We start from the raw sequence: 26034 nt of genomic DNA, 5'->3' as shown, positions 1-26034 counted from the left end.
GAGGTCATGAAGGCCATCACAAACCGTAGCCTCTTGAGATACAGGGCCATTATTTTTATCAATTCTTTTTATGACTTTGGTAGAATTTAGGTGATGCATTTGATTTCACCATCAGTGGAATTATTCTGTTTTGTATGCACACCCAACCATTTCTACTGCGTCTCCTTTCCTCAATGGATATTTAAAATCGGGCCCAGACATTGGCGCGTCCTACAATGGGTGTGGGGTTGTCTGTGAGTGTCCAAGCCCTAACCGCCCCTTATTGTCTGGTAGCACACAGGAGCTGGGGACCAAGGAGGAGGGCAGGCCCTCATGTCACCGGGCAGCTGCCTGGAAGACTTCCGAGCGGCACCATTCCTTGAATGCCAAGGTCGGCCAGGAACGTGCCACTTTTTTGCAAATGAATATAGCTTCTGGCTGACAACGGTGAAACCAGACTTGCAGTTTTCCTCGGCACCATCACCAGACACCTTAAAAGAAAGCCAGGCCCAGCGCCAGAGAATCAGCAGATGCCAAGTGTGCATGAGGTCTAGCTAGAGACCACACAACCCACAGCACGTCGCCAGGAGTCCCTTCCTTCACGGAGGGGCGACTGTGTGGAGAGATCTAATGGTGCTCACTCCGGACTCCAATTTCAGTCGTTTCTTCTGTTTCAGCGTGGTTATCCCACAGTCCTGTAACTCCCTTCTCTCTTCTCTACAGCTTCAGCAAACCCTACGTGTATGGGTTTGTTTGGCCCCACCAATCCAGATGAGGCCCAGATATTCTTATTTTATTGAGGATGATGGAGGAGCTGGCTTTATTTAAAACATGCTAATTCACCGGAAGGCAAATAGATGATAAAGGCAAATAGATTACAAACTACATGATTGAAAACTTCATTCATTGGTGAATAACACCTCAAACAATTGAAGTCAATTAGCTTCTAATATACTGTGCGTCTGGATGGAATTTTACAGGGAAAAATAAATAGGCCAACAAATAAAACTAGAAAGTAGAGACTCTCAACATTTCAAAATGATTTCCTCTGTAATCTATTTGTCCATGCACTTGAAATATTTGTAAAACCATGACCAAAGAGATTAAAAAACAAAACAAACCCACACTGCCTGCATTAGCAGCTCCTTTCAAAGCAGAGGGATTCACTGTTCCAGGGAGGACAAGTCGCCGTATTCCAGAGATGCGGCATTAGCATAAACACATCACAGAGGAACACAAAACATTGTGTTCTCTTCTGCCGTTTTCAGAGAATAGAAATGCCCACTTTGGCAACCCTTTTGAAAACTAGCAATTATGGAAAAAAAAGACATTCAATAAAAGACTAAGAGCCTTAAAAGCTATTAATGAATATTAAGGCCGTGAGTCACAAAAATGACTCCCCATTTCAATGAATTCCCAAACAGACGCTTTTCTCAGCCGGGGTCCAGCGTGTGTGCCACGTCTCCTGCTAATGGCACTGGAGCCGCGTGGGGCTTGCTCAGACGAGCACGCGGTTCTGATAAAACGGCTCCCCCCACTCCCCAGGAGACCTGCAGAGCTGCCACACAGCTTGCCGTGGACACTTTCTCTCCAGACACATAATGGCCCCTTGCGTGGGGAAGTGTTAGAGCTATCGTAACGCACTTGGGAGGAAATTAAGGGCGGCTGTAATTAAATTTAGGTAAGAAGAGTCATTGAAGTCAGGGTCACCCTCTGGAAATGAAACAAAGACACTCTGCAAGTTAAAATTTATGTTCCTGTTAATGGTTTTTTACTGGAGCATCCTGTTTTTCCAATTAAAAAAACAAACAAACAAAAACCTTATATGTTATGTCAGTATTATACCAAGACAGTAGGTTTGACATTTAGCATTATTTTCCACAAAAGTTTTAGAAGAATTTTAATTTATAATTTATAATGAGTAGTTTTTCTGGGTAGCAAAGGATACAATTTCTATTTTTCTAGGAATTCAGTGATCTAATCCTAAAAATGGAAAGACTTGCTGGGAAAGATTTTTAGGAAACTCCCCTAAAATGTCATTTTAGGGAAAACGAGAGAAAATTTCTCATGGGAGAGTGACACGCATTTTAGTGGTTAGTTTCAGTGTGCTTAGAAATAATTGAAAGAAGAAAAACACAATAAAATTTTATTTATAAGAAACGTTTTCCTTGCTAAACACTGATTAGGAATAAGCTATTATATGAAGAAACATTTCAAATGAGTCTTGCTATGGGCTGTGCTCAGGATGGCAATTTATTTTAGAGTACATTTTATTTTAGTATTATTTTATTTCTGGTAAAAAGAGTACATTTTTAAATGAAATATTTTCTTGACGTAGCAGAATATTTCCTAGTTCACTTGCCCCATTTAATGAATTTTTAACTGTGCTATGGCATACTAAATTTAACATTGCTTTCATTTTAAAATGAAATTTAAGCCAAATTCAACCTTACTTGTAAGTACACTTCTCTCCGATTCCAAAAGTGTTATTACCAGAAAGAAGTAAGAATGATAAATGGAGCATAAGAACATATCTTCCTTGCTAAATTACTTTAAACTCTCTACCTTTGGTATTATAATATTAATAAGTTTTCAAATAAATATGCTAAATTAAATGAGCAATTTACTCCACCGTGAGCCTAGGATAGTGTAAGTGGGATACTGACTGTTCGTAATACTGATGTAGCAAGAACCCTCCTTAAACACAGCACAAACTTTGCTTTCTGATTTTGAAAACGTATTTTAAATAGTCTAAAGGGCAAAAAAGGGGAAAAAATAACTTCTTGGAATAGAAGACTAAGTTACTAAAGTCATTATTTTCCTCATCTGGTTGTATATCAATGTACTTTGAAATAGACTTCCTCTGTGAACCAGAAGAACAAACTTTTAAAGCTATTCTCTTGATCCATTTCTGGTGATTATCCTTACTAAAGTCTTTTCCCCAAGAACCTTGTTGGCTGGAAAGCACCTGGATTATGCGCTGGGAATTAAGTGCTCCGGGGCACATGCTGGAGGGCTGGGAAGTTTCCGTCCCGATTCTCATCCACCCAGGGGCTGGGGCCTCTGTCCTGCCAGTGGTTGCCCTGTCCTTCTCCTGTCTCACTCCCCAGGTCTAAACTTCAGTGGCCAGTCCCTGCCAGTGGCTTCCTTCTCTGTAGCCTCAACGCAAGTGTCTTCACACAGCCTTTCTCTTCCACTTTACTCTTGGAGCGACCTCCCTGTCGCCTGCGGTTTTCAGCCCTGGTCGATGAGTCTCTTAAGATGCAAACGCTATTTTGTTATTCTCTTGTTTAAAATCCTTCACAAGCTCCACTGCCTACAAAGTTCAGATGACTTCACACCAGGGGATATTTCCAGCAGGCAGGAACTGGCCGTAGTTTATCTCCAGGCGCATTTCTTGCCACTGCAAACCGCATGCAGCTCTGCAAACACTCGCAGTGCATTCCTGCTCTTCCTATGGTGATGGCTTCCCGCAGGTCAGTTTATCTGTTAGACACCTACTTACCTGGAAAGACTCAACTCCAAGGGACTTTGACGTCCCTTGCCCCCAGAACAGTTAATGGGCCTGCTCACTCTCTCGCCAGTTCCTGCTCTTGTAATGCTCCAGCCCACTTCTTTCATTCCTCTGCTAAAATGCAAGCTCCTCTAGGGCAGGGACCATGCTTTACTCATCTTTGTTTGTCTCGGGTCTCCTATAGAGCTAAGCACATTATTGACACAATTCTTTTTATCAACAACTCAATAAGCGTCATTAGGCAATAGATGTTCACCTCTACAATAGGGTTCTCATTGACAAAATGGTAATAAGTACAAGCCATTTATTTCAAAATATTTGAATGTGGCAACATATCTGCATACCCACAATTTCCTATTACAATTATTAACAGAAAGTTGATAAGTGTTAACCATCATTAAAAAAATAGTTTCTTACTTTTCCATAAATTGACAATTCAGAAATGATGAGATTTGAGAGAGGGTGGTGGTTGAGAGAAGACGTCTCCGAAATGTGATTCGGCTTAAATCATGAGGGAATACAGATGACAGCTTGAGTTAAGAGCTTCCGAGAACAAATTTGCCTCTACAAAGTTTGTATACTTGCTGTTTGTGCTTAGGAAAATAAACAGAATGATCCACTAAAATTGGATCTCATCAAATACTTTATTCTGAGTCTTTTATAAATTACAAGAAAGCAAATCATTCTGTGTTCTAGGAAATTGCATGAGATTTGGGGTTCTATCAGCACAGCAGACTAATTTGCTACTGCCACTTTTCTTTGCTATTGTTACTAGAACAGTGGGAAGATGTAGACTTGAGTCAGCTGAACCCAGGTTTGAATCCTGTGCTATACCTTTTCAGCCGTGTTATCCTGGGCATGTTATGCAAACTCCATGAGCCTCATTTTCCTCATTTATAAAATGGGACATGACACCTACTCTTGCATTGAAAATTAAGTTAGCTTATACATTAAGCACAAAGCAGTTCTCAGACATTTTATGGTCACTTCTTCTATTTATAATAGACTATTTCACATGAAAATATTTCTTAAGGTGTTTTTTTTTTTAATATGGCAGAATTACATTATGATTCTCAGAGGGCATATATATTACTGAATAGAATTATTTATACCTGGCCAATTCTTAATGTCTTTGGGAATGCTATTTTATTTGAACTCTTAAAGATACAATAGCACACAGAAAATGACAGTTTCCTGCAGGGACATTATCAGGAAGTTCTGCAGGGAACAAAACAATTGACATTAAAAATCAGTACTCTGAAATTGTCACTGTTATTATCTGCCAGAAACTCTGCATAATGCATTTTCAACCACTAAGGCTGACTGCCACATACATGTGAAATGCTTGAATTATATGGTGCTTAAATATTTAATGATTCATGGGGAAAATGTGAAATAGCCAATAAATTGCATCCTTTTCTCTAACCTATGGTTTTAAAGTTGAAGACTTTCAACATGTTACATTTGAAAGATGCAATACAATCTGTTGTATTACCATTTATGATAATACTGTTCATTATAAATAAATTTCTGTGATGATCTCCAAAAGCAACTGTTTCGTCCGTGGTATTTATTTTCTTTTGAGCCAAAGTGAGTTCTCCCACCTCGTCAACTGGCCTTAATATTTCCTTGGAGCTGGCTCAGTGGGAAAAAAATAGGAAATGCAGCCTGGTCTACGTGTGACCTGCAGAAGGGAAGTCATTACATGGGCAGAATGCAGAAAGCAACGCTTTTTCCTCTGGAAAGGATGGTATTCCAAGGCTCTGGGAAGCACCATAGTGCACACTATGAGGGGGAAGGCACAGGTACAAATGAAACCAGATGTCCAAGGCACAGGGTCCTCAAATTTGGTTCCCAGCCTCTGGGCCTCTCTTGCCTCATTGGTTGAAAGAGAACGAGACCAATTCCTAGGCATTGCTGCAACGATTAAATGGAAGCCAACCATAGAGACTTAAAATATGATATTGCTATTTTTAACTACAGTAACCTGAAGTGAAGGGTTAGGTGCTGATTATATTTCTCTTATAGCCCCCCTACATTGCTGAGCATGGGCATAGGTGCAGAGCAGATATTCAATTACTGTTGCATGGAGTTACTCGTCATAAGTCAGAAGGAACTTCAAGGGTATTGGGGCCAATCTCTCACCCAATAGAGAAATTAACAGTATTAAGCTAACATTTCTTGAGCACCCACTATGTGACAGGAATTATGTTAATCCTGCCACATGGGCTCCCTCAAAACCTCACAACTAACCTATTTTACAGGCAAGGAAACAGGTTTAGAGGGCCTAAGTGACTTGCTCAAGGTCACAGAGTCAGCACCTGGTAGAACTTGAACCCTGGTCTGCCTGTTGCTGGAAACTGTCTCTTCCTTTACACCATCGCTTCCCAGCCGCTTCCCCACTTTGTGTTTTGGTTAGAAACGAGAGGGGCTGACACAGATGTCACTCTGGTGCCCTGAACTGCTGCTATCACTGCGAAGTCCCATGTCACCAGTCCTCAGCCTGTCTAGCTCAGCCAGGAGACTGTCTTAAGATGTTCTGGGGTTGGGGATAGAGACCCACAAAGCCAGACTTATTTTGGGGGAGCTCAGAAAGTCTACATCCCAGGGTCAACTAAAAACCAGCCAGGCCTATGGAACCCTGAGAGACGCTCAAGGTCAGCAGTCCAGGGGAAATTTTCTAAGTTGGAGAAAGATCTGGAAGCCCTTAGTTAATCTCAGGCTCACTCACTACGGCACCAGCCCACTCAGCCACTTTTATTCTCCTGTGTGCATGCGAGGCACTTCTATCATACACTATTCCTTGGGGGTGGCTTGCATTCTCAGTGATTACTTAGTGTTTTATAATTTTATCAGCTAAGGATGAAATTCTCAATCAGTAAAGCAATCATTTTTATCTATTTGTTTGGAAAAAGTAGGGAAGGTTTTCAATGAGGAGTACATGGTTCTTTTGGTCCCAAAGCAAGTCTTAGGAGGCCGACACTGTGTACAGATCGGATATGCCATTTCTTGGGCTTTCTTGATAAACGAAGAGTTGCTATAGCAACTCCCACACTTGGTACTCTAGGCTGGCACTGGCAAATGCTTCCATTTTTGAAGTGAAGTGCATAGCTTTATGTCACAAGCATTAGTGCCTTGTTTGCAGGAGGAAGTGACAAGTTGCTTCAGATGACGCTTTTCTCAATTGTTACTTTTCCTGCTTAGATTGGGTTTCCAATCTCTTTTCTGCACAGTGCAACAGAAACAACCTGGGAGCAGGAGGCACCACCAGTTACTAGCTGCTGATCCTGGATCCATCACTGCACCTCTCTCAGCCTCGGAATCTAAATCTGAAAACCAGAGGGCTTGTTTTCTTTCTGTCTTACAGGATTTTACAGTCCTAGGGGATAAGTGATGATCATCTTAAAATGCATTTGTGCTCTCTGAAATCTAAGAAGCACTTTGGCTCCTACGAACCACCTGGGCCCTCTTAAAATGCAGATTCTGATTTAGTAGGTAAGGGGTAAGTGGAAAGGCTGGTTGGAGACACCCTTTTGAGGCTAAGGAGTTTGATCTTTATCCTTGGACAAAGGAGAGTTAATGAAAGGGATCTTGGTGATGTGCAGCATCATGGAAGTGGATTTTGGGAAGATTAATCTGGCAGAGCTATGTAGAACTGAGTGAAGAGGCATTTTAAGTTTAGAGTGATAAACTGAGAGACTTCAGGTTATCCTAGGGCTGGGGGGAGAAATGACTGCAGTATCTCTGGGAAGGGAAAGGAAGAAATGATCGGTTTGTTATGACTAATTGAATATAGGTCTTTACTGAATACTGAATCTCTAAAGAGAAACTATGACCGAGAACAAGGCCAGGTCTACTGCTCGTCTGCCTGGGGTGGGTAGGGGGTGGTCCCATCAGCTTCCTCACTCCCCAGGCAGCAGAACAAGTGCCACATATGTGGATTGGCTCCAATTCTACCAAAACCAGTTATTTGCTATTATTTGCTATTTAGTTTGAGCTCCACCATCAGGCAATTTAAAACGGAGGAGGTTTAAAAAATTATGGACAACTTTGGAACCACATGCAATACATTAAAAGTTATTAAGAGGAAGCAATTTTTACTCCCTCTTTTTGAGAACCAAGGAAAAAGATTCTGAATTAAAAACTCTCATGAGTTGACTGACCACAACCAAACTGTGAGAACTAGATGCCAAACAGGAAATTATTACACAAAGAAACCAAATAAAAAAATCAGCTCTAAATGCTTATTCGTTATTAAAGACAATCAGTCTTTTATGCTTGCTTTTGTTTGTCTTTCTCAACCCTCTTCCAGTTTGTTGGCAAAACTCCAGAGATTCTTTATTGTAGAGAAAAAAATAAAATGGACATGAAAAGTAATAAGCCTTGGTTATAGGCAGGCCTAATGATGGAACAAAATAGTTATAATAATTTCCAGAACATCTTTACTGTTGCACTAAAATAACTGGTTTATATTTATAACTTAAACGACCTTAACTCATATCTCTAGAAGTTTAGTGATGTTCCACTCCACAAATCAAGAAGGCATGCATTTATAGTTACATCATCTAAAATCCAATTACTATGTCTTTGTATCTGACAAGTCACACAAGCAAGAAGGCTTCAGTAGATATGAATAAAACTGTTTAAGAAAAAACAGCTGCACAGTCAGGATGCTCCAAATTTATCAAATGTATTCAAAGAAAAACTGAGAAGGCAATACCCCCAACAGATTAACCCTGGGTACCTCTAAGTGGTGGGAATTGGTGATTTTAAAATTGTATTTGTAATTATTTGTATTTCTATTTATGTTGTGAATTGCACCAGTGGACACATAGTACTTAATATTAAGTCAGTTTTCCTGATTCTATTATTTCTTGATTTATTATCAGTTCTCCTGATTGCAAAAATAATACACATACACACACACATTTTTAAAATCCAGTGATATAAACTGTAAAAAAACAGAAAGCCAAATCCCCTGTACTCTATCCCCAAAGATAACCTCTGTTAACATTTGGGATATACCCAAATATTTGCTTTAGGCATATACAAGGGACATATATTACTTTCATAATCAGAAAACTATATAAATGCTAGATAAATCAAAATAGGAAGAATGTATTCTGCTTCCAACACTCTTCAAAAATAAATATCTCAGTGACATAAGAAGTCAGGGATGTTTTGTTTCTTTTATTCATGAAATACAAACGTGGGGAAACGTAACGTCCTCTGGCAGACGATCTGGCTTCTAAAGCGGCAGGAGTCGGGAGTGGGACTTGGACACTTGGGCAGGCCAAGTGAGTCGTAACAGTGGCCACTCAAGAGGCACTTTGATGAGAGAAAATGACAACAAAACTTCCTGTGAGGAGGATTTCTTATTGCTGGTGTCTCTAGGTGGCACTGCTGCTGCTTTGGTGATTAAATAACGTTATGCCACCCAGATACATGTCTCGCCACTGGAGAGACTGCTGTGAACCCAAGTTGCTGGTGCTACCTGATGTGTGATGGGGTTGTGTAGGGTTTCTCCCCACCTTAGTTCTCAAGCTTTTTCAGTAAAACACTGTATAAAAGCAGAGCAGTATAAAAGCAAAGCAAGTACACTGTAAATGGCACCCAGACGTAGGCCCTGAAGAGCCAAGGCACTGTGGAGAAGAGTCTAGAACACACTGCTAAGGTAGCCACCTCCTGTTCTGAGGAAGTCACCAAGGCCACATGCCAGGAGGATGCGGGGACACGCCTCACTCCTGCCAAGTCAAGCATCAGCCATGCCAGGCAGAAGGAGGGACTGATCTTCCAGACAGAGGCACTGCAGAGTCGGTAGAGAGAAAGGAGTGGAAGCTGGTCCCTGCTTTGAAGAAACAGCCAGGAGAAGGCCCATTCGCAGAAAGCTGTGAGCTGCATTCAACGACTCTGGTTTCAAGACAAGTCATGTGGCTTGTGAATCTAGACTCCCAGGGGCCACAGGATGATGGTCCATGGCAGATATGAGCAATTTGGGATGATAACGGTGTACTCTGCTTTTGTTTAAAACTAATTAGGGGCTTGGAGAGTGAACCAAGTGGGTAATAATCATACAGCTGGACCATGTTTCCTCAAGTTGTTGTGCCAGCTCACTGAGCATCAAATCTGTGAAGCCGTTGTCTCCTCATTTCTTCTGGTGAGAGACGAAACCCAAAGGGTGGTGGGCTATTTCTGGGATTCCCTGTAGTGAAAAGCAAAAGGGAACATCAACTACTGCCAGTCCATCATTTTGACATTTACAGGACACTGTGCACATTATGATTCCAGAAGAAAAAAATGATAGCCTTGCTATTATCTTGAACACAAAACGGAAATATAACAAACATTTCAATTTCCTCTGTGAATACTAAATGTCAACATTAAGTAAATATTTTAGTGTTTTCTAGTCTACAATCCTATTTTGACTCATTGTGAGATTTCTTGACAGTCCTCCCCTTCAATTTTTACTTCCACCATGCTCCATAATTTGTATCATTTAACTTTCATTAAATTATCTCAAGGAATTGCTTTTCTAAGCCCCAAACTAACTTCTTACCTGTCTCTGGTTATTTCCCCACCAAGTCCCTGGTGGGTTCTTCTTGACCAACATTTGTGTCCTCACTTTTCCTCCCTCTATCCTGCTGCCTCTTGCACCTCCCCTGCCAATCCAAATCACTCCTGCTTGAAACACACAAGCACCCAAGGGGGATCACAGACCACAGAGCAGGAGCTGAGTTGTCGCAAAGATCAATATCTGAACAGGTAGAGAAAAATACAGACATAACATTTAAAGATCATATGGGGGACCATGGAAATACTTACTGAAAAGGGCTTCTTGGGGCTGCAGAAATAACAGGAATATAGTTTGTAATGATATAAATGTTTCACTACATAAAAATTACTTTGTCAGGCATCAAGGGAGTAAAGAAGAAAGAAAAATAGACAGTCCTTGGCCTCAAGGAACCAGTGACCTAAATCTAATGAAAGAGCTTCAGTATCCTCCAGGAGGCAGTCAAGAAGGGGCTTCACTGACAGATACAAGTAGCAGGTTCACTTTCCAAGCACATGGAGTGAAAAGGCTGTATCTTTTCATGTCTATACCTCTGCTAACCCTGTTCATTCTCTCTGAAATGCCTGCTCCCATTTCCTACATGAACCAAATGTTTACTCATTCTTTCAATGCTCTAAATCGTACTGCCTTCTGGCCACCCCCACCCCCGTGGAACAGCTCACTGTCAATTCAAGCTCTTCAGCTTCCAGCACCTTCCTATTGGTAGTCCTCAAGCAACTTGCCAGTTAGGGTAGCCCTTTGTGCACACCTCCTCTATCTCTTACTGGGACCGTAAGCTCTAAGGTAGCAGGGAACATTTCTGTCACTTCTCCATGCTCCGTGCAGTCCTGGACGCCTAGTAGATACTCAACAACTATACAGACTTGACCCAACAGCATCAGCCTGTGACTTCCAAAGGTAAATCTAACATCCAGGCAACAACATAAACACTGCCCATGGAGGGTTCTAATATGATTGACTTCACGGGTCAATATTCTGGAAGCTTTGGCTTAACTGGGAAGGGAGAGTAAGCAAGGGGGTTAGAGCCAGGGAGAAAGCAAGGTGAAACAGCAGATCCTCTCTCCTCACTCTTCACGAGTGGCACCTTTTCAAAGAATTTCAAAGGTAATATTTTATGACAATTGTAAATACTGTGATAAAAAGATGCTAGAGAAAGCAGTAATTACATCAGTTTGTGTAGTACACAATTAATATTTCAGTTGTCAGAAAATGAGCACCCTTTTATGATTTTGCTTCCCCTCTCTAATGGAGACTCCAGTACTTACTCACGTACGGCTCCCCTTTCCTTTTGGGATGATGGGAGAGTTACATCTCCTGAACCCCTTATGCCCATCCTGACTAGTGTATGCCCCAAAGTGAACAGTGCACTAGCATCCACATTCACTCCTGATGTGTGAACCTCTACTTGTAGGTTTTATGATACAGTGAAATATATGTCAATTTATCCACTTTTATGAGATGATATTCAAACATATTATAGGCTTATAAAAGATGCTCACCATAAATATTTTATCAACACTATGAGATTAAGTTTCCCTGGATACAGTTTGTGCCATATGTAAATAAAGCAATCTCTCTTTGTTTAAAATGGTAAATGCTTTGAAATTACAGACAAACTCATAAATGAGATCACCATTAATTTATTAAAAGTGTTTTATGGAATGACATCCAATTCCTATTTTTCCTTTAGCAGTTGTTTTTAAGAGCAAGACTCTTCTTAGTGGCACTTAGGAGCACAGGCCAGTGTTTGATACCCTGTTCCAGATGGGCAGGGAACTCGGTCAGAATGAGCTGTTGGGCAGTCAGAAGCACGCACAACGTGGCATGTTGAGTACAGAGCAAGGAGCACGAGCCCATGGAAGCTGAAAGTGTGCTCAGAATCCCAAAAGAAATCAGTGTCCTCTGATGTTGTCTTCAGCTTTTCCTTAAAAGTAAAAGCGTGAGAATTAATGATTCCATGAAAGGAAATGCAGGGAGAAATTAGAAGAGGCAGACTGTGAAGGTCCCTGTGGTTTGGCTCTCAAAATGAGCGGCCAGCACAAAATGCTCTTTGGACCCATTCACAGGGCATTCAAGGAGAACAAGGGTTGAGCCAACAGAAGAAATGCCACATGTTGAAGGAGAAAAATCATGCCAAGTGAGGAACAACAGTCACTCTATCATCTTCCAAGGTGCCCTGCTTTGCTTCGCTTCAAGCGTGCCTTCTTCTAAGCTATCTGATTTTGGGGGAACAAGAGACCTTTTGGGATGGTTCCAGCTCTTCTTTTTAACTACTTTCTTAGGCATCTTCTCATAGACTGGCTTCACTCATTTAGGAGCATGAACTTTCTTGAACATCCCTCCATCATGTCTGGAGATACGCTGTTCCTTATGTATTGAGAGAATTGTTTTTTGTAAGAATCTTCATCTTCTTCCATTGGGTAACAAATATAATCCGCAACATTCTGATCTGTGACATGCTTCTGATGTACTTCTGCATTGAATTCCTTGATTTCTAAGTCTAACCAGGGAATCGTTTGGTACCGTGAGAGACAGACATCTCCCTTCAGAGCCCACACAACTTTACTTCTAGTGTTAGTTCAGGCAAGGCCTGCATCCAAACAGCAGCTGAAGACACCATCGATACGTTCCGCATTGCATTCATCCCCCGATCACCTCCACTTGGCCTTCAAAGACCTTGTCCATGCCAAACCCACTGAGAAGCCTGCAGGCTAGCAGCACGCCAGTATAATAGGACACAGCATAATGTTAGGCCAACCTTCTGACCATACTTAGGGAATTTATGAGCATAAGCTGTGCAGACTATCATATCACTTTCTCTATGGGCATAAACAATCTGACCATTGAAATCTCTACTAATTACACAATCATCCTGTACTTGGGTGTGTTGTACTTATTTTTAGCCTGAATCATCAGGTGTTTCCAAGCATAGTAATCAGTTTTATTCACTTGTCTTCTAAATTTCAGTGATATCTCTTGAAACAGGCCTTATTCTTGACAATTTTAACAAACTCCATTCTGTGGAATGGAGACCCATGTCCGTGGCTCACCACAGACCTGCAGTTTTGGGACCACTATGGGGTGGGAGTGCCACTAAGGGGGCAGGACGGAGCTACTTTACTTAGCTTTTATTTCCAATTTTATTATCCCAATTTTACAGATGAGGAAACTTAGGTTCAGAAATGTTAGGGAAACTTCTAAGGTCACAAAGCTATCATGAGGGGAAGCAAACTTGTATGTAGGTCTTATGACTGTAATTCTGGTTCTCTTCCCACTTTTTTTCCACACCCCCACATTGCCATCACTTCTAATACACTGAATATATTAAGCAGAACACCCTCTCAGCACCCCCACCCTCCCACCAAAACCCAGAGTATCCTTTTTCTTCATGGATATGTGGGGAACTCACTGCTCTTAGAAACAGAAAAATCAGAAGGTTCAATCCAAGCCTTGAACAATATGGAACTCTGCTGTCATCAGAGACCTGACTACAAAGTCCCAACATGAGTCCCCTTCATTCCACCAGCAACCAGAGTGGTTCAGCTTTCCAAAACTACCAAAAGGGCCTTGGGTGTAAAAACAACAACAAAAAAGCCCAATGTGTAATCAAGTATTTAAAATCCTTCAAATTTGGTAGTTCTGATCATATTAAATCCACCCTGCCTTACGTAATTGCTTCATTTCAGGCTCTGTACACTGTTCTTAATCCCAGCAGCTAACTTTCTTTTCTTAAGTTTTTAACTGTAAATTAATCTTAGACATTTTGAAGGGCATTACCAATTTGATGTCTGCCAGCCACCTGCCACTCCTGTTTATCATGTCTGTACCATGGTGGGGCAAGGCTTACCACTGCTCCACTCAGTGTCGGGTAAGCTCTGTCTTCCAATTCCCCACCCTCTCATTTATTTTTTAAACCATTTCTATATTTTCCATTTGTGATGCATGAGCTCTTCTCTGCATGACCTCCAAGATCTTCTGCAGGCATTTCTCAAATGAGCTTTGCCTTTCAGGCACAGATTTTCAGTATGTATTTACATTTGTTAATAAACACGTGGAAAAGGATGCAGACAGGCCTCAGCTGGGCAGGAGAAGGAAAGGCGGTTCCCAATGGCATAATGGAAAAGTGTTGGCAGGAGGATCAGGAGAGGGAGTCCCAGCTCAGCCTGGGAGTAGTGGGGACACCCCAGGCCTGTCTTTCACCTCTGCTGGTTCAAGTTTTGTGAGGGGAGGCTGCTAAGCGAGGTGATTGCCAGGGTTGCTTCCAAGACTCTGGAGTTTGATGACCTGGGATTAAATCCCAGCTGCTCCACTTGTTAGCCAAAGGTCCTTGAGCAAGGAGGTCACCTTCTCTTCATTTCAGTTTACTCAGCAATAAAAAGGGAAGAGTACGAGTAGCTATTTCACTGCACTGTTGCAAGGATTAGAAAAGATGATGCTTGTAGCCAAGGGTCAGGTGTCTGGTAAATGTCTAATGCTATTGGCTGTTATGATCTTTTCAGTCTCTAACATCATGAAGAAGCATGTGTTAAATGACTATTTGTATCATTAATAAACTTTGTATAACAATGCAAAATAAAATGACAAAAACAGTGACTTCTTAAGGACAGAGCCCAATTCTGTTTGAAGATCACTTAGCAGGGTTGGGTACAAAGTGTGGAGTTGCTGCTTACTAAATATTTGCCTTCTCAGAAATGGATATAATAAAGGTAATTAACAACCTGCATTTAGCAGCACCCTTTTGCAACACAGGGGAGGCTTTCCATTACTGGGAAAGCTGGGATGCCTAATCCTTTTTTTCTCCACTTAAATGGTGCACTGAACATTTACAGGCTTGGGTAGGTGGCCCTGCTCCAAAAACCTTGGTACAGAATATCAGTATTTATAAGCTTCACCGCTGTGTTCCTGTAAATGGAGGTCAGCCCTCAATTTCACTCAAAGAAACACTGAGCATGCTTCAAAGAACCTCAAGAACACTGCCCAGTTTAAGATGTTTTAGCTCAATTACAGCACCAGTAGTGAGAACCCAAGATTTACTGACTGGTGGCTCCTGATGGAAAATTTTTCAGTTCTCCACCCTTATGTATAATGCAGTAACGTTTGCATTTTACATTTACGGGAGGGGAGGCAATTTCATCCAGATAAGGATTGCTAAAAAAGGACGCCATGAGTTGATGGTCATTTCCCCTACTGTTCATTCACTGTCCCTGGTATTCATAGATCTTGCCCATAGTCTGATGAGCAGCTTTACCATTCAATGAAATACTAAAGTGACATCATGAGACAGCATGGTATCTTTCCCTTAAATTAGGGAGCTAAGGAGGCAATGATTTTTTTTTTAAACCAGAAAACCTCTTAAGTAAATCACCAATATTCTCGCGGTTTTCTATCGTCAGAAGAGGGCAGCAGCATGGGACTCATGTTCTCTCTTGCAAGAATGTTACTTTATTAGAATTCCACGAATGTCTGCAATTCAAATTTTCACTTCCAAAATGTCTCCTGAAAGGCTGGGTGCTAAGTCTTTTCATTTACTGACAGAGACCAAAAAGACCTATAAGAAACCCTAGGTCCAACAATTTAACAAAATGTTCTTTGTACAGGGACGATGTGCTTATGGACAGTGAGCCACTTTACTCTTTGGATCACTAATTATAATGTAACATATGTATCTTTAATAATAGTTTGAAATTCACTAATGTACTGTTAAATTTGGGGACCTTTAATTAGCACGACTGTCTTAAAATCAACAAGCCTATAATCCAGTTAGTAATTTGAGTAACTCGAAATATTGGTCCACTATGTAAGGTTGTGCAATATACACAACGTACAGTCTGACCTCTAGAAATCTCTTTAGCGCTTCCAAAAAGAGACAGTCAAGGGGACACAAAGAAAATCTTCAGGGTAATTGCTCACCTTACTCTGAGCCCCCGCACCCCCCCTCGATTTTTTAATGAAGTACACAACTTCATTAATTTTTATGAACTAAAAATCTGTGACCAACATCCAGATCAAGATACAGAATATTTGTAGCACCCACAAGCCCCACATGCCCCCTTACAGTCACTACCCACCATACCTAAGAGTGTCTACTATCCTGACTTCTAACAATTTAAATTTGTTCAATTTTATGCTTTATATAAATGGATTCATACAATATGTACTCTTTGGGAGTGGCTTTATTGTACATCATGTTTGTGAGATTCATCAGTATCATCACATATGGTTTTCATCCTACTTAGCATCTGTATACACGAAGCCAGTGTTTCAGCCCTCCATGTGGAATTATCTTGTCTGTTTTACAAATGAAGACTTGAGACTTCAAGATTTTAAGTTACTTGCCAAGGCCACAGAGCTGGTCAGTGGCTGAGTCAGGATTCCAGCTCAGAACCCTTTCCACTCTGCTTCAGACATAAAGGTGCATTAATCGTCTTTCTTAAATTCCACACCAGAATCTCTAAAACTAAAAAATATTTATTGTCTTAACCATGGTTTGGATACAGGATCTGTTTAAAAAAAAAAAAAAAACAAAACCATGGAAACAATCTACCTTCTGCCCTGGAGTCTCATTGCAAAGAGTAAGATTTTTGGATAACTGAAGCTATCAAGAATTAGTATCTACTTTAAGAGGGAATAAGTTTTAGCAATAGACAGAACAAGCTGCAAAAGTCAGCACTGGTAGTTAACTATCTAAAATAAGTATTTTTTTAAACAGAGAACAGCTTATAATTTCTTACAGAAATACCTCTTAATGCTCTTTCTACCACTGTACCAGAAAAGCACCAAGGAAGAAGAGATGACAAGTCGAGTGTCCCATCTCTCATTAGAAATCACTGTAACAGGAAGCTATTTTCACAACTGGATGAAGCTTTTAATATAAAAGTACTGCTCCATTTTAAAAAAATCAACTTGGCTTAAATCTTTTCAAAAATGTCACTATCTTAACGCTTGATCCAGAGGGATTTTAACAAGACTTTGGAATAGTTTTCAAACACCTTTCATATACATTTAATGACACTTTAGTTTATTTCAAAATTTCCATGATCTAAAACAGAATGCCTTTGGTCAGCAATCTAGAAGTTGGCCCAATCTTATCAGTTGATTCCATACATTGAGAAGAGGTTAACTACCTCCAAGAACATCCTTCCCTGTTCTATGTACCTTTTTTTTTTTTCCAACTCAAAATCACCTAGGGATATTTACAGGACAAATATAGGAAAACTCTTGGAAAACAGGGCCCCTCAAGGGCAGAGGCTGTCTTTCACTTCTTCTCACTGTCTAATACATAAGAGGGGCTCCTATCTGCCTGGCTGAGACAAACTAGCCATGGGCCCTGTCTTGAGGTGTAGGCTTGGGTGTGCTTTTAGAAAACAGAAAACTGAAGGCAGAATGAGGAAGTCACTTGGTGGCACTGGTGGAGTGCGTCGGGGGGGAGTTGTGAATATGGCAATGCCAGACAAAGGATGAAACCCCTCAGAATGTTAACACCCCACATTCCTCTCCAGGGCCAACATGCCCGACTTGGCTAGGAGGGGCAGCTGCCGTCCACTGTCTCTGCTGCTGTTTGTGATTGAGATCCCACACCGGCCTACAGCCAGGGCCATAGCAGGAAATCAAAGAGACAAACAGCAAGTTGCTGCACAGTGAGGGTGGCTGCTGTGCCTGCAGTCTTTGCTGACTCCACTCTAGGGACCCTCTGGCCTTAGAGGAGTCCCTCACTCCAAACTGCTGTCTACACTAGTCTCTTGACCCTTGTCCGTGGTGATGTTTAGCTCCCTGAGTGGCCTTTCTATGGTCTTGTTTTCCTGAAGATGTGAAGGTGGGGCCAAGAGGGGCACAGAAGGGGGAAGGCGAGGCAGAAAGGAACCTCTGCTGGCCTCCTGAGAGCCTGGACATGAGTCCCATTCCCAACTGCCTTTTGCTTCTTGTTCATGGGGTCATCTCGGGGTAAATTTTAATTTCATTATTAAATACGGGGAGGAGGGCAGCAGGGGAGCATTCATTAACCTGAAATAAATTGAGCTTGAAAAGGTAAAATATGCCTTCCCACAAGACCTCTTCAGTCCTGCCTGCTGCTTGCCTCTGGCTATGCCGTTCATCCTAGAGGAGTGGCTGCGGCTGCGTTCTCCCCTTCCTGGCTTTCAGCATCCCCCGCCCTAGAAGCAGCAGTTTCCATCAAACAGCAACCTACTGACCAGTAGAGGTGGAAGTCAGAGCTGCAGCCCCTGCCCTTCCACAGCTCAGATGCAAGAGGTTCAGGCAAAGTCAGAACAGACTTGGAGATAACCGTTATCTGTTTTGCTGCAGTGTGCATAATGGAGAACTGGGAGATTAATGGTTCTCACTGCCAGAGATTCACAGGCATTAGGTGGTAGTTGGAGCCCAAGAAGCTGTGTTTTAAAAAGCTCCCAGGTGATTCTACTGCAGGTGGTTTATCAAAACTCTTGGAAATACTATGGAAAGAATATCCTTTACCCGACATGTGTTTGCATCCCAGCTCCACCGCCCCTAAGTCACCTCTTCTCCCAAAATGAGGGGGCTAGAGTAGACATTTTATACCTCCACACCAAGGGTTAAGATTCCATGATTGATTGGTTCCCAGTGGCCTGACCAAAAATGGGCTAGTGGAAATGTGCCTCACCAGCAGAGCTGCTTCTACTGCCTGGGCAGCTACTCTGAAGGACAGTGCAAGCCCCATCCAGCATCAAGCCACTGCCAGTGGCAGAGAACTGGCCTTGGCAACGTCCTCCAACTCTTTTGGTTAATCCAGGACCCCCACCCTGACTTTTTAATTTTTTTTTTAAATAACCTTTTTTCTTTGGAATAATTTTAGATTTACAGTAGTTGCAAAGGTAATATACAGTTCAGTTCTCCCAATGTTAGCATATTTGTCAAAACTAAAATCAACATTGATACATTACCACTAACTAAATCCCAGACTTCATTTGGATTTCACTGGCTTGTCCTCCTCTGATTTCCATTTTCTATTCCAGGACCTAATCCAGGAGACCACACTACATTTAGTTGTCATATCTCCTTAGTCTCTTCGTAGTTTTTCAGTCTTTTCTTGTTTGCTGTGATTTTGACAGTCTTCAAGACTGGTATCTTCTAGAGCAGGTATCTTCTAGAGCAGGTATCTTCTAGAGCATTCCTCAATTTGGGCTTGTCTGAAGTTTTCCTCATGCCTGGACTGAGGTTATGGGTTTTGGAGAAGTGCCCTTCTCATCACACCTTGTCAACGATAATTAATACTCATGTGACTTGTTTTGGGGGATATTAACCTTGATCACTTGGCTAATTAGTGCTTGCCAGGTTTCTCCACTTTATTTTTTAATGTGTTCCAAGGAAATAAAGCTTTGACCCTCGCCACTAAGGGTTTACAGTTCAAACTGAAAGAAGTAGGTGTGGGTCTCTCAAGCAGGTTTGCCATTCCCATTTGGGGCTGAGTAGGATATGGGTCAGGTGGGTTGTTCCTGACCTTTGCTGGGCCCCAGGTCCCTGAATTCCAGAAGTGGTTCTCTAACTTTGGTGTGAGCATGTGAATCACCAGGGAAGCTGTTTAAGAAATACACTTTCTGCTGTGCTGGGCTTGGCATTGTGAAGAGGCCACTGTGTTTTGGATGAGCTCCCTGGTGATTCTTGAGCACACTAGCCTTGAGAAACCATTAAGATACAGCGCATTCTTTCAACTGAAAACATCTGCCCTGACTTTCATTCCAGTATTTAAATTTGCCAGCAGGTGGAACCAGAGGCCTATGGCACTGAACACACCAAAGAAAACTAGGACAAATTCCAGTCAACAAAGCATTCCATGTCGTAAGCAGAATTAGGGTTATTTTGAAACAGATGGGCTCTACAGAAGCTGCTGTACTGAATATTATGGAGTTGTTTATTGTCTAGATGGTCTGAGACCCAGGGTTATTTTCCAGCATCTAGCAGTTTCTATGTCATATCAGATTTCTTCCCGAGCAGAGGAGACTGACCAGGCATTGATACAGATATAGATATGGATATGGATATAGATATTTTAACCAGCTCTAAATTCAGAATTTACTCTTGTTATTGTGCATACTGCCTTGGGTTACTGAGTGCTGTTACTGGAATGATTTGTAGTCTCCTTACCACATTCTAATTCCAAGTTAGAAGAGATAAACAGATATAATCTGTGGTAATAAGATGATCAATCCTGGATGTAGTAATACTAAAATGATAATATTAAATAAAAATGATTTATTTTAAACCCAAAGTGGTTCTGTTGATTGGTTCACATTTTCCCTCAAACCCTCTCTTATACTTGCCCCCTAATCCTCCTCTTCCCTTCTGCCATGCATCCTCATACTACCCTAGCAGAATGTAAGCAAGGAGGCAGCATCTCACTCTCATTTGGACTCTGCGTGATGCCACGGTTCAGAGCGTGGACAGCTGTAGTAAGGACAGTCAGATCTTGGTTAGACTTGGGGTTTCTCTGGCCTGGCACTGGGTTAATTTGCAGGAGTAGGACTGGCAGGCTGAATAATCCTTGAGTCCTAGAAGTCTGCAAAAGCTTCCAGCACCTCTGGATCCTCCCAGAAGTATGTTTCTAATTCCTTTGCCTGTGACCCCAGGGGCTTAGCTGCTGCTGCTGTCGTGACCAACCCAGGCTGAGAGAGGCCACAAAGCTATCTTTGAAGCTGGTGCTTTGTAAGTGGTGGTTCAGCAGGTTCTAGCTATCGTGGCTGCTTGGCACTAGGCAATCTGAGGGATGAACAGATGGGATTCCAGGTGGACAAGGGCCTGTCTGGAGCAGTGGGTTCATAAGTGCCTGGGTCACCTCTTTCCAAGGGATAAAATGCCAGTTGCACAGCCCACTCTCTTTCATTAGCAGTGTTAGGTCCTTCACTCAGAAACAACAAGATCCCCAATACCATTGCTTTTGCCCAGGCACCCAAATCTGTTCAGGGAAAGTTCTAGAGAAAGATTTCTGACAACATTTAGACCTGTTTTGTTTTTTCTCACTCCCAACTTGACCTTCAAACCAGAGGTGGCCCAATTCCTAGCTCTTTAAGCAAAGCTGGGCCAAGGTAATGTTTTCATTGACTTTTGAAATCACAGACCATTTGAAATTAGCCAATATTTCCCTCAGAAACCTCAATCTGCAAACATCTTTTAACCTTTGAGCATGGGGAAAAAAATACAAGTAAACATTTTCCCAAGAAGTCAAGGAATAGGAAAAAAGATGGAAAGCCAGTGGGAAGAGAACTTTGGAAAGGGATAAAGGGTTGGAAACTTCCCCCTAAAAGCAGCCACTCAGGAGGCTGTTGAGCCTGGGAAGGAAGGGGGTTGGGAAATCTGGCTCCCAGCCTAAGTGGCTGGACTAACTAGCAGCCAACAAGCTGAACCCCATAGAAGGTCCTGGGCCTACCCCATGCTTCCACATGGCTAATTTCAAATGGTCTGTGATTTCAAAAGTCAATGAAAACATTACCTTCCCTGCAAACAACATGACTTGCCTCAATGGACTAATGACTGGATCCTGGATTTAGAACAGTGATTCTCAAACTTGAGTGAGCAGGTGCTCGTTAAGAGGCAGATTCAAGGACTTTTAATTCCCGAGAATGCAAATTAATGTCTGCTGTGGTCCGAGGAATCTGAATTTTTAACAAGCCCCTCAACTGAGTCTGATGCTACTGGTCTGTGGACCTCATTTTGAGAAACTCTGATCAGAGGAACACCATCCTGTAGTCTGGGGTTGTGTTTGGCTTTGACTGTCAGCACCAGGACGGCATTTGATTTTATGCAAGGAGTCCTTCTGTCACAGTCTCCACGAGCCTGAGAATCTGGTATTTTCCTAGATTCACGCTCAACCCTGGATTATGTGAATTTCAATAAGATACCAATGCAACCCAGCTCTCCTGAAGAATACAGAAAATTCAATTACAGCGTTGCTCTGGAAATTCTATTAGATGTAAGAGAAGAGGAGATGAAACTGGCCCAGTGTCCCTCACCTGATCCAAAATACAAAGCAATTCACCTCTGGGTCTCTGGTGACTGTTACATGGTGAGTGCATAATAAATATTTGATGAATGAATGAAAGAACCAACTAACACACCATCCGGGCTGGGCAGAGAGGGGTCAGGAGACCCAGGCAGGCTGGGACAATCAGGCTACAGGACATTGAGAAAAAACGTGGATAAATGGTGCCAGGAATCTCAGTTTCTGGCCTTGACCAATAAACTTGCTCCCAAATCCTGAGACACAAATGAGTGAGGAACAGGTGAGGGGGACTACCAACCCACAGGCTTCAGATTACCATCTAGTCCATTTGTTTCCTCTATGAAATTCATCAAGTTTGCCTGGGTTCAGAAGTTCTGGATACATTAGAGCTTTCATTAGCTAGAATTAACCTGCCTGAGATACGCAACAGCCTCGTCACATCTATGCTGAATCCTGTCTTCAGAGCTTTAAGGACTCAAATTACTTTTAGTTTTCAAGTACCATAAGCCTGATTAGTGCATAACTCCATGTTCAGAGATACGGATACTGATGCATAATAATGAAAACAATCCCTGACCTAGGAAAATGTCTCCGAGATTCCTAGTGACAAGAGAAACATGGTAATTCAAAGCCCTTGTTAAAGCTGAAAGCCACTTGGCATCCCTTTCTTGCAGGTGGAACTAGAGGGAGGTAAACTGTGTGGAGAAAAACCTGCAGTCAGAGCACATCAAAACTCAAGTTTTCAAAGGATGCACAGATCAGCAGAGGCCAGACTGAGAATGGATGGGTAACAGTGGAACAACTTGGCCCAACTATATCACACACCTGAGGGCTGTGGCCAGCTACATGCTTGCTGGGCAATAAAAAGGTGGCAGGGAAATAAGTGAAAGAAGAATGACAGACTTGTCTGAGTATGACACAGGAATTTTGAATGGTAAAGGTTGGTGGTTACAAAAACTAGGACGGGCTTCTCTGCAAAGGCCTAGAGAACTTGGAAGGTTAGGACGACATGACTTTTATCTTTCCAGAGTGGATAAGCTCTGGGCGATAAGTGGACATGAGAGGCCATCTGGAGAAATACACAAACAAGCAGAAGCCTTGGCTCTTTGCACTTAACAGCTGAGAAATTATTTATGTGGGTCAGAAGTGACCCAGAATCAGGACGGTTTGGAAGCCATTTCCATGATGGGATAAACTATCCTAGAAGTATGATGAGCATTTTGAAAACATGCTTGTTTCTATATTAGATGATATTTAATCTAACCCTGGACCTAATTACCAGTTTTTGTTTGTTCTTTTAGGTCTGATTAATTCCCCTACCCCCAAATTCTGATCTTATGCTCCATGAGAGAAAGAGAGAGAGAGAGACAGAGAGAGGTGTATGTGTGTGTGCATGTGTGCATACATGTATGTTAACTTACAGAGGTAAGGGGCAGCCCTGTGGCTGAAGTACCTCTTATAGAGGTACTGGGAAGATGCAGGAGTTTTCTCAGACTGTTTACACCCTTGAATTAGCCTGCCTCTGACAGCCTCAAATAGGATCAGAATTAAGCTCAGAAATTACTTTAAAGCCATCTACACTATGGAGATTCAATGACAACAGAAATGAGTTGTTCCTGCACGTGACAATTAATTTCTAGCAAAATAAAATGTGTTTTATGAAAAAGAAAGGGAGACCCCAGAACTAAATTTTTTAAACTTTAAATTTGAAGTTAGGAATCTAGAATTAGGCTCATCTTGGAGAAGTGACGGTTTAGATACCTTGGAAATAAATACCTGAGTGTGTGCTGTGACCAGGTAGAAAGCTAGTACTGAATGCTTCAAGATACTAGAAAGAGTATCAAGAAGGGCAAGGAGATGCTCGGTGAATCACATCCAGTACATCAGCTAGCTCATGGATTTTCAGAGCAGGGGGAGCACTTGGGCTGGTGAAGTCCAATCTGCTCATTTCCGAGATGGGAAACTGAAGCCCCCAGAGAGGATACCATGTGGCTTTTCCGTTTTATACAGCTCATCAGAAGAGGAGCAGAACCCAGGAGTCCTGGCTCTCTGTCCATACTGCCAGGATTCCTTGCCTTCCCTTTTTTTTTTTTTTTTTTCTTTTGGCTTTATTCATGGATATTTAATCCTGTGTAATCCAAGACTGCTTGACAAATCTGGAGTTGACGTTGGTGTTGTACAAACCTACCCTTCCACTAACTGGCCGTGGGGGAGGGAAAGTAGGAGCCAGGCAGACCTGAGTGTGAATACTGGCTCTGCCCCTTACTTGTGCTCCCAGATACCTCCATTCTTCTTATCGATGCCAGACAGAAACCCACCTTACAGATGTGCTATGAGGACACAATGAATTAAAGGATGTGAATTACTCACCACAGCACCTGGTCCAAAGCAGTCAATGGGTAAGAGGTATCTACTATTATACTGATGACCCCATTCCAGGCTGCCCATCTGGGAAACGTCCTCACCATTATCCAGTTAGTCACACGTGCCAAGACCCTAAAGTCATCTTTGACTTATCCCCATTATTATTCAATCCAGTACCAAATTCTGTTCTTTTCAGATGAACACTCCCTAAATCTGTCCCTTCCTTTCTACCTGCCCTGTCACCAATCTTGTCTTAGCCACCCATGTCACGAGCCTGGACTCACTCCCATCTTCCTCCTAGAGGTTCTTCACCTCTTGCCTGGAGAGCTTTTCAAAAACACATACATCTCATCTGCTTTCCATCTGCACAAAACCCTCCAAAGATTTTCCTTTAATTTAGAACCAAGATCAAAGTTTGGCCCCCACCCGTTAAGGCCCTGCCTGGTGTGGCCACTGCCCACACTGGTTCCTTATCCTGTTCTCCCCTCGCCTCTATCACCCCAGCTCACAGGGCCGCTCCTCCTGCTCTCAGCCCAAACCTCACTTCCCCGGGAAAGTGACTGTGTCCACCCTCGACCAGCCTCTAGTGGGTGCTCTGCCCCAAGCTCTTATGGAATCATGCCCTCAAAGCCCACACCACAGTTCATAATTATACACTGATCTGACTATTTCAATAATGTGCATCCTCATTAGGCTTTGAGCTCCTGGGGCAAGGACAGTGAAGATCTGCAGTCATGTCCTAGTCCTGTGGCCTGTCCTGAGCCAGACCTATAGAACGAATAAATAAATGAAGGCAGGCAGGGCTGGAAGGAAGGAGGGACACATAGAGTATTAACTATTGTTTTCATTTTACAGATGGGGAAACTGAGGCTCCAGGAAGTTGAGTGATTCCTTGAGGTCTCATGATTAGTAAACATGTGGCCTGGGGGCCCAGGGGCCAGTCTTAGCCCAGTGCTCTTCATACTCAGCACATGGCTTTGCAAACCAGCACCCACATCTCTCGCTTTACCACGCAACCTGTCTTCACTTTAACGAGTGGCTCCGCAGAACAGTAAGGGCGTTCTGTTCAGTTTCAATGGGAGGGCCTGTGGTTGACACATGGAAAAAACAAGGGATTGCAGATTGATACAGTGGATATCCTAGAAAAAAAGATGATCAACACAGAGCATAAAATTGGTTGTTGTTTCGATCAAGTATAACAACGTTTCCAGAATTGTTTCCGTGGCTTGAAACACAGTAGACTACAGGCAACTGACTTGGCAAAAGACCTGTTTTCCTGCTTTCATCTAATTCTCTTAGAGTAGAAAACATAAGGGCATTAAAAGCTCCAGCGAGGATACTACAGCAACATGACTGATGTAAACGGAACATATTTCTATGAGTCATTTGTAGCTTTAAATACTATAGAAGAAAGAATTTAGAAAACGTGCCCCAACAGCCTCTCTTTGATGTGGCAAACTCTTTTAAAACCACATTGTTAAAATTTGCGTGATAAGGCAAACTCTTTTTGTTTACAGTGGCACCAATGGAGGAATGCAGTATAAAGTACAACTGTTAAATTACAAAGACAAGACTTATTACCTCAGAACAACAGGGCAATTCCCAGTGTGATTCTGTGAGCTGCTAAACCTCCAAAGG

General features: G+C 42.2%; 2 protein-coding genes and 1 pseudogene across 8 annotated transcripts in view; 1 reads left to right on the top strand and 2 right to left on the bottom strand.

The window, feature by feature from the left end:
- COL4A4 (collagen type IV alpha 4 chain) overlaps nt 1-5045 on the top strand; it is a 141912-nt gene extending 136867 nt beyond the window's left edge. For all 4 annotated transcript variants that reach the window (XM_037848455.1, XM_037848454.1, XM_037848453.1 and 1 more), the window contains one exon: nt 274-5045. In XM_037848455.1, the coding sequence (XP_037704383.1) occupies nt 274-537 (264 nt within the window). In that variant the 3' untranslated portion in view covers nt 538-5045. The remainder of the gene's footprint in view (nt 1-273) is intronic.
- Nucleotides 4469-26034, bottom strand: part of RHBDD1 (rhomboid domain containing 1) — a 145341-nt gene continuing 123775 nt past the window's right edge. For 2 of the 4 annotated variants that reach the window (XM_037848466.1, XM_037848467.1), the window contains exons 7-8: nt 10050-10247; nt 4469-9695 (exon numbers count right to left, since the gene is read on the bottom strand). In XM_037848466.1, coding sequence (XP_037704394.1) covers nt 10060-10247 — 188 coding nt within the window. In that variant the 3' untranslated portion in view covers nt 4469-9695; nt 10050-10059. The remainder of the gene's footprint in view (nt 9696-10049; nt 10248-26034) is intronic. The other 2 variants (XM_037848468.1, XM_037848470.1) reach the window with 1 other exon arrangement.
- LOC119543618 lies at nt 10268-13081 on the bottom strand (annotated as a pseudogene).

The sequence above is a fragment of the Choloepus didactylus genome, chromosome 9 (genome assembly GCF_015220235.1).
Source record: "Choloepus didactylus isolate mChoDid1 chromosome 9, mChoDid1.pri, whole genome shotgun sequence".
In the NCBI taxonomy this organism is placed as follows: Eukaryota; Metazoa; Chordata; class Mammalia; order Pilosa; family Megalonychidae; genus Choloepus; species Choloepus didactylus.
This window is presented reverse-complemented; position numbering and strand designations above follow the sequence as displayed.